The sequence below is a fragment of the Etheostoma spectabile genome, chromosome 10 (genome assembly GCF_008692095.1).
Source record: "Etheostoma spectabile isolate EspeVRDwgs_2016 chromosome 10, UIUC_Espe_1.0, whole genome shotgun sequence".
Lineage (NCBI taxonomy): Eukaryota > Metazoa > Chordata > Actinopteri > Perciformes > Percidae > Etheostoma > Etheostoma spectabile.
This window is the reverse complement of record NC_045742.1, coordinates 17380397-17388259: the sequence shown is the minus strand read 5'-3', so window position 1 is coordinate 17388259 and position 7863 is coordinate 17380397. Positions and strand designations below refer to the sequence as shown.

The following is a 7863-nucleotide window of genomic DNA, read 5'->3' as shown; positions in this document are numbered from 1 at the left end:
ATATATATATATATATATATATATATATATATATATATATATATATATATAGTTTTTACTTACACACACTAGCATATATACTGTTTGGACCTTCTGCAAAAATATAGGCTATATTTAAGAATATAATAGCCATTTATTAGCACCAAAATGACTGTTGGCGTCGCTCGAGACCACAATATTCTGTGGCTGCTTTTTTTCCCAGACTCCTCCTCTCCGTGCGATGCATCAGCAGTGCACAGTGCTTTGTCAGAAAAGACACAAATGGTCACAGGATAGCCAAGGCTTCGTCTGGTATTTACCTTTAGTGTGGACATGTTTGAAAATGATTATTTCTTTCATTCTGTAGCGGCGATGGGACGTAGAGGACTAACAGTCACGGTCTGGATACAGATAATCGCTTCGCTTTGTTTGTATGATGATTCTACAGCGCAGCTCTCGTTCTCCGTTTCCGAGGAGGTTGACAAAGGAACGGTCGTGGGAAATCTCGCTAAGGATTTACAAATTAATGTTCACGAATTGGAAAAACGGGATGTACGAGTGGTATCTGGGAATTCTCAGAAATATTTCGACATGGATTTAAAAACGGGTGCTCTATTTGTTTGCGATAGGATTGATCGTGAAGAGCTCTGTCCAAATACGGCAAAATGTTCCCTGAATATAGAAGCCATTCTCAGCCACCCCATGCATCTGCATCGCATAGAGGTACAAATCATTGACATTAACGATAATGCACCATCTTTTCGCGAGAAAGAGAAGACCTTCAATATTTCTGAATCATCGTTTACCGGGGAGAGATATCTCCTTCCAATGGCAAACGACGCAGACACGGGCAGTAACTCGGTTAAGAGCTACAAGCTGAGTCCAAATGAGTATTTCTCACTGGACGTACAGAGCGGCGGACAGCACAGTGAGTCTGCTGAGCTAGTGCTACAGAAATCTTTAGACAGGGAGAAACAGTCTGTTATCCATCTAACTTTAACTGCTCTGGACGGAGGAAGACCTGCCCGGTCAGGGACATTAAACATAGTTGTTATTGTCATAGATGTAAACGACAATGTTCCTGTATTCAGTCAGCCTCTGTATAAGGCCCAGGTTAGTGAAAATGCTCCATTTCAGACACCCATACTGACTGTAACCGCAACGGATTTAGATGAAGGAATAAACAGTAAGATTATATATTCATTTATTGAGAGGGGTAATTTCAATCCTGAAGTTTTGTTCTCAATAAACCCAGACACTGGGGAAATAACTGTCACGGGGAAAGTAGACTATGAAGAGAATACAGCATATGATATCCGTGTACAGGCAAGAGATAAGGGTATGCCTTCTCGAAGCGTGCACGGTAAAGTGTTAGTGGAGGTAACTGATGTAAATGACAATATACCTGAAATCATTATCACCTCTCTTATGACCCCAGTAAAAGAGGATGCTGAAGTAGGGACAGTGGTCGCCTTGGTGACTGTGACTGACAAAGATGGGGGTAATAATGGTCTCACTACTGCCACAATTCTCGGGTTGGTGCCTTTTAAACTCAAGCTAAACTACAAAAGTTATTATTCATTAACAGTCGATGGACCCCTTGACAGAGAGAGTGTTTCTCAATATAATGTCACCATCATAGCTACTGATGAAGGCACTCCACCTCTCTCTATCACCAGTGTTATTCCAGTTTACATTTCTGATGTGAATGACAATGCCCCGTTATTTTCAGAACCTGTGATTAATGTTTATGTGAATGAGAATAGTGCAGTGGGAGCTACTATCTTTACTATAACGGCAGTTGATCGTGATATAGAAGAAAATGCAAAAGTAACATATTCTTCATTAGATGGCATTTCAAAAACTATTCCGCTAACTTCTGTTGTAAACATCAACTCAGAGACTGGAGATTTAGTCATCCTGCAGTCTTTTAACTACGAGGAGTTAAAAACGTTTCAGTTTAAAGTTCAGGCACAGGACTCTGGTGTTCCTCCGCTCAGCAGCAACGTGACTGTGAACGTTTTAATTGATGAAATGACAATAATCCAACAATTCTCGCGCCCTATTCTGAGCACGGCTCCGTAACAGTGAGGACCCCTATTCTTGCTGAGCGGGATACTTTGTGGCAAAGATCAGGGGTGTAGACGCAGACTCTGGAACAATGCGCTGCTTATCACCTGTCTGAGCCCAAAGGAAACAACCTCTCCGGATCGGAAAACAGCACCGGAGAAATAGGACTAAGAGGAGAATGAGTGACAATGACTGAAAACTCACCATTGTGGTGTTGGTTCTGATAACGGAGAACCCCTCCTGTCAGCTGTGTCTATTGATGTGGTGGTGTGGAAAGCACAGCTGACATCCAGACTCAGTTCAGACATGTGCCCCTAAAGGGGAGAGCTTCTCTGATTTAAACCTTATATGCTGATCGCCATCGTGTCGGTGTCAGTGATCTTTGCTGAGTCTCATCAGTTAATAGCTGTCAGATGTCACAGGACAGACGGCAGTTTCAGCAGGTACAGCGCCCCAATGATCACCACCACCCTGACGGGAGTGGTCTTACCAAATCACTCAGCAGTAGGACGTGTGTTTCAGCTCAGACACGCTGAAGAGTGACTAGTGGTTTTCCCCGCACCGTTTCCGCCCGTAGATGCTGAGCTGATCAGTATTAATGGAGGAGACACTTTTACCAGAACTCAGACTTTACCTAACACAGACAAGGTAAGGGTAATGGCACATAAATCACAAGGGATTGTGAGTGATTTAAGGCTTTACTTTTTCACATAATGTGGTTTGAGTCCTAAATCAGGTTATTGTTTTAGGACCACAATGAAAATAAGTCTTCGACTTGTGTTGTTAAAAATAGCATAGTCTTTATTTGTTCTTCTGTGACCTGTCGGTCAGTTACTTTAATTTGCAACATGGAACACTGTTTGGGTATCCAACTTTTTTTTTTTTGTTTGTTTTTTGCTTTACATATTTTGCCTCTTGCGCAATCCTCTTTGAATATGTCTATCGCCACCCAGTCTGCCATGTATGTTTGTTGCTTTTCCTGTGACTTTAAGACGCTTAAGATGTAATTACTTTAATTAAGCTTAATATTTAATACTTAAATCATTTCATTTTGTTTTCTTTTCTTATCTTGCCTCTGGCTTCAAATTACCACAAGATGTCGCTATCAGCTCACAGCGTTAAACACTATCTGTGCGACGCTCCTCCCTTTCCGTTTAATAGAGGTGTTAGTAATTCTTTGTTCATTGTAGCAGTAAAGCACATCCTCACTGTATGAAGTCCTCCGATCTGGATCTATGTGGACAATGGTGCCGCTGGAGTGATTTTTTTTCGAATTACTTATTTAGCAGCCTATAGGCAGAATGCAACAAGGAAATATTTTTCGGATGCGGATTTATTTCTTGTTCTATGTACCTCACATTTGGAGTCTCGCAGCAGCACAGATTGTGTATTCTGTTACGGAGGAATCGAGCCCGGGTACCACTGTGGGGAATTTGGCTAAAGACTTGCATCTAGATGTACAAGAATTGGAAACTAGGAGTTTTCAGATTTCAGGACCTAATACGAGGTATTTCGAAACGAATATTAAGACTGGGATACTTTTGGTGAAAGACAGAATAGACCGAGAGGAGCTCTGCTCTCGTAATGTGAAGTGTTCTCTGGAAGTGGAAGCCATTGTCAACTCTCCGCTGAATATCTATCGCTTTGAGGTTAAAATTTTGGATATAAACGACAATGCACCTGCATTTCGGATACCGGGAATCGTTTTGAACGTTTCCGAGTCAGCTTTTACTGGTGAAAGGTTTGCACTACCAAAGGCCATCGATGCAGATGTCGGCAGTTATTCTGTTAAAGGCTACAAGCTGAGTCAAAACGAACATTTCACCCTGGATGTACAGAACGGTGGAGAGGCGACTATGTCTGCTGAAATGGCGCTGCAGAAAGCCTTAGACCGTGAGAAACAGCCAGTTATCAAACTAACACTGACTGCTGTAGATGGAGGGAAACCTCCCAAAACAGGCACATTACATATAACGGTTAATGTGCAAGATGTAAATGATAATATTCCGATTTTTGACAAGCCGCTGTACAAAGCCACTGTGCTCGAGAACACGCCGCACGGTGCCACCGTCATTTCTGTGCATGCTCAGGATTTAGACGAGGGTCCTAACGGAGAAATACTGTATTCTTTTATAAACCAAGACAATGATAACGATGTCAATACATTTGCCATTGATCCATTAACGGGAGAGATTACAGTAAATGGTGAATTGGATCACGAAAAAAGCAGTGCAGTTGAAATACGGGTCCAAGCAAAAGACAAAGGCGCAAGTTCAAGAGCATCTCATTGTAAAGTACTCGTCGAAATCACGGATGTTAATGATAATCCACCAGAAATATCAGTAACATCCTTAGTCAACGTGGTGAGGGAAGACGCACCCCTAGACACAATGGTTGGACTTATAACAGTGAGAGATAACGACTCAAATAAAAATGGTGTTGTTCAGGTTAGAATAGTTGATTTAGTGCCGTTTAAAATCAAGAACACGTATAAAAATCATTATTCTTTGGTCGTAGACGGAACCCTAGACAGAGAACGAGCTTCACAATATAATGTGACGATAACAGCGACTGACGAAGGGGTTCCACCTCTTTCCAGCACAATCGTTATTACAGTCCACGTGTCTGATGTCAATGACAACGCACCTCATTTTAAAGAGCCTGTAATAAACATTTTCGTCAAAGAGAACAGTCCCGTGGGCGCTGCTATCTATACTATGACTGCAGATGATCCGGATGTAGACGAAAATGCAAAAATAACGTTTTCAGTAAACGATAATAATAAAAATAATTTAATAGGATCAGTTGTAAACATCAACTCAGAGACTGGAGATATAGTCAGCCTGCAGTCTTTTAAAGATGGGAATTAAAAACGTTTCAGTTAAAGTTCAGGCCACAGACTCTGGTGTTCCTCCGCTCAGCAGCAACGTGACTGTGAACGTTTTATCCTGGATGAAATGACAATAATCCAACAATTCTCGCGCCTATTCTGAGCACGGCTCCGTTAACAGTGAGAGCATCCCTATTCTGCTGAAGCGGGATACTTTGTGGCAAAGATCAGGGTGTAGACGCAGACTCTGGATACAATGCGCTGCTTTCTTTCACCTGTCTGAGCCCAAAGGAACAACCTCTTCCGGATCGGAACCAGCAACGGAGAAATCAGGACTAAGAGGAGAATGAGTGACAATGACCTGAAAACTCACCCCTTGGTGGGTGTTGGTTTCTGATAACGGAGAACCCTCCCTGTCAGCTACTGTGTCTATTGATGTGGTGGTGGTTGAAAGCACAGCTGACATCCAGACTCAGTTCAGACATGTGCCCCTAAAGGGGAGAGCTTCTCTGATTAAACCTGTATTGCTGATCGCCATCTGTGCGGTGTCAGTGATCTTTCTGCTGAGTCTCATCAGTTTAATAGCTGTCAGATGCCACAGGACAGACGGCAGTTTCAGCAGGTACAGCGCCCCAATGATCACCACCACCTGACGGGAGCTGGTCTTATCCAAATCTACTCAGCAGTATGACGTGTGTTTCATCAGACACGCTGAAGAGTGACGTAGTGTTTTCCCGCCCCGTTTCCGCCTGTAGATGCTGAGCTGATCAGTATACACGGAGGAGACACTTTTACCAGAACTCAGACTTTACCCAATACAGAAAAGGTAAGATGTAATCCTCCCCTCCGCGACGAGTTGATTCACTAGTTTTATTTATTTTTGTATACACCGTCCCCTACAGTATCTAAATTACTAACTATGTTGGTCTGTGAAAGAGTGTTTCCTATTATTTGTTTCAGTACCCTACTTTTTCTTCCTTCCCTGGCTGCTTTTGGCCTTAGCGCTATCCATGGTTCTGAAAACCCGGGGGCCTGTTAGAGCGTCTTTGTCAACTATGCATTAACATAACGTATATAACAAAGTATCAAACCAGCACTTGAGCGTAATGTCATGAAAAGCAACAGTTCAGCATTTCTGTCAGAAAAAGAATTCATAAACAACTCTTCATTGTGAAGGTTAAATGAATGAGAATGTTCACTTTATTTCAGTTTAGTTTCTTCATAAAACAGTTAAGTACACTCATAAAACATAATGCGTATGTGTGAAATGAGACACCTTGATAAGTTATTGGAAGCTTGAGTAAAGAGGCCCAGACACTAAACACCTAACAGTGTAAATATATGGCAAGTGGAAATAACAGTAGCCTACAATTTAAATGGATTTTTGAGAAGAATAACTACTTCACATCCGTTTAGGTTATTCGAGATTTAAGGTTAGTAGTAACTGCTGCCTTAAGCTCTTTTTGAAAACAGACAGAAAAAAGTGTTCATAGGGTTTTCTCATCGCATTCCATACCTGTGGATCTCTGTAAACCAAACTACATTACGTACGTTTACGATTACGTTTTAACCCTTTGTAAGATGCTTTATCCTAGTCGTATTTGCGAGGGAAAGTAAATCGACCCAACAGGCACACAGTGCAATGATTACAAACAAGTCCAGTTCGGGTTCAGACAAGTGTCTGCGGAACAGTACAGCTCAGTATATGGAAACTAAACTATGGGAATCATAATGATCTTAGAGACTTCAGTTGGCGTCAAAAAGAATGGATTCAAATAATTGCCTTACAAGCCATCTTAAGATTCAGTACTCACCGTCAGTAGCCCTGACTTGAAATGTGGTTCCGGAGTTGTAGCTTACTCACTCGGCGCCACAGGAAGGACAGCAGTTGTTAGCTAGTTTATGAATTCCTCGCGGTTAGCATGGATTTGAATGGCAACCACTTCCTTGCAAAAAGGGTACATGTGTATTAAAAAGGCACTTATCAAATAACGCATGTGTCACAACACACTTCTCTGACGTTAATTCCAACTGTAGAAACATTGCTTTTGTTAACTGGTTGTTGTGAGAAGTTTCTTCCCTGATAAGTTCGGCGCGCGCTAATAGCCCAATAAATGTATGTCCCATTAAAGTTACTAAACGCTTGTATGTTGAAAACCTAAACTGACTAGAGATAAGTTGAACTGCTTATCAACCGGTTGGGCGAAATAAGTTGATGATGCGGGTGTTAATGTAACAGAAACGCAGCTTTGTCTCATATTGTCCAAAATCCCACAATGTCAACAAGACATTGAGTTTGCAAAAACTCATCTTCTTCGCTCAATGACGATGTGGTGGGCAGCGGTTTCGCGCCCAGTGCTGCCACTGATGGCTTGAAGCTGTATTTATTGCAACCATTCTAATAGTAAGCTAGCTTACGTTAGCTGGCGGCCACAAGTGAGGACATTTTGGACTTCACATGGGGTGTATTGTTTAGCATGAAAATCACCGCAGTTGATCCGAGTAAGTGTTGCTTTTGTTACTTTACAAGCCCCTGACATCGAGTTTCTATTGACTGTTGAGGTCACCTGTGATTAACGTTTGGCTAATTACAAACTCGGCTACTTTTATGTGAATGAGCTCATGGCTAAGTTAGAAAACCAGTAGTAAACAGAGCTAGTGACCAGCTTTTTGATGACCTATGATAACTTGGTTTGTTTTTGTGCTTAGTGAAACCAATAAGTAGCCTGAATGTTTCTTGATGGAGGGCTTATGTGGCATTACACATTGGGAATTATTGACAGCAGCTATGTATGACATCGTTTTAATTTGCTTTAGTTTAGATGGTTAGACTACACGTTTGACCTGTGCTCTATTCAGTTATACGCATTTGTCCTAGTTCTGCATTCAAACTGTAGGTTATCAGGTGTCAGTGCACTGTGTCACTCACAAATTAACTTTAGGCCTAGTTCTTGACGATCTATCTATCTATCTATCTATCTATC

General features: G+C 41.7%; 2 protein-coding genes and 1 pseudogene across 3 annotated transcripts in view; all 3 read left to right on the top strand.

The window, feature by feature from the left end:
• The window catches only part of LOC116697043 (protocadherin alpha-8-like), a 5862-nt pseudogene extending 3083 nt beyond the window's left edge, over positions 1–2779 (top strand).
• pcdh2ac (protocadherin 2 alpha c) overlaps positions 1–7863 on the top strand; it is a 183655-nt gene that overhangs the window by 144709 nt on the left and 31083 nt on the right. The window lies entirely within an intron of this gene.
• Positions 3011–5024, top strand: LOC116697054 (protocadherin alpha-4). The gene has a single exon (XM_032528352.1). It carries the CDS (start codon positions 3351–3353, stop codon positions 4917–4919), a length of 1569 nt encoding a protein of 522 aa, XP_032384243.1. The 5' UTR covers positions 3011–3350; the 3' UTR covers positions 4920–5024.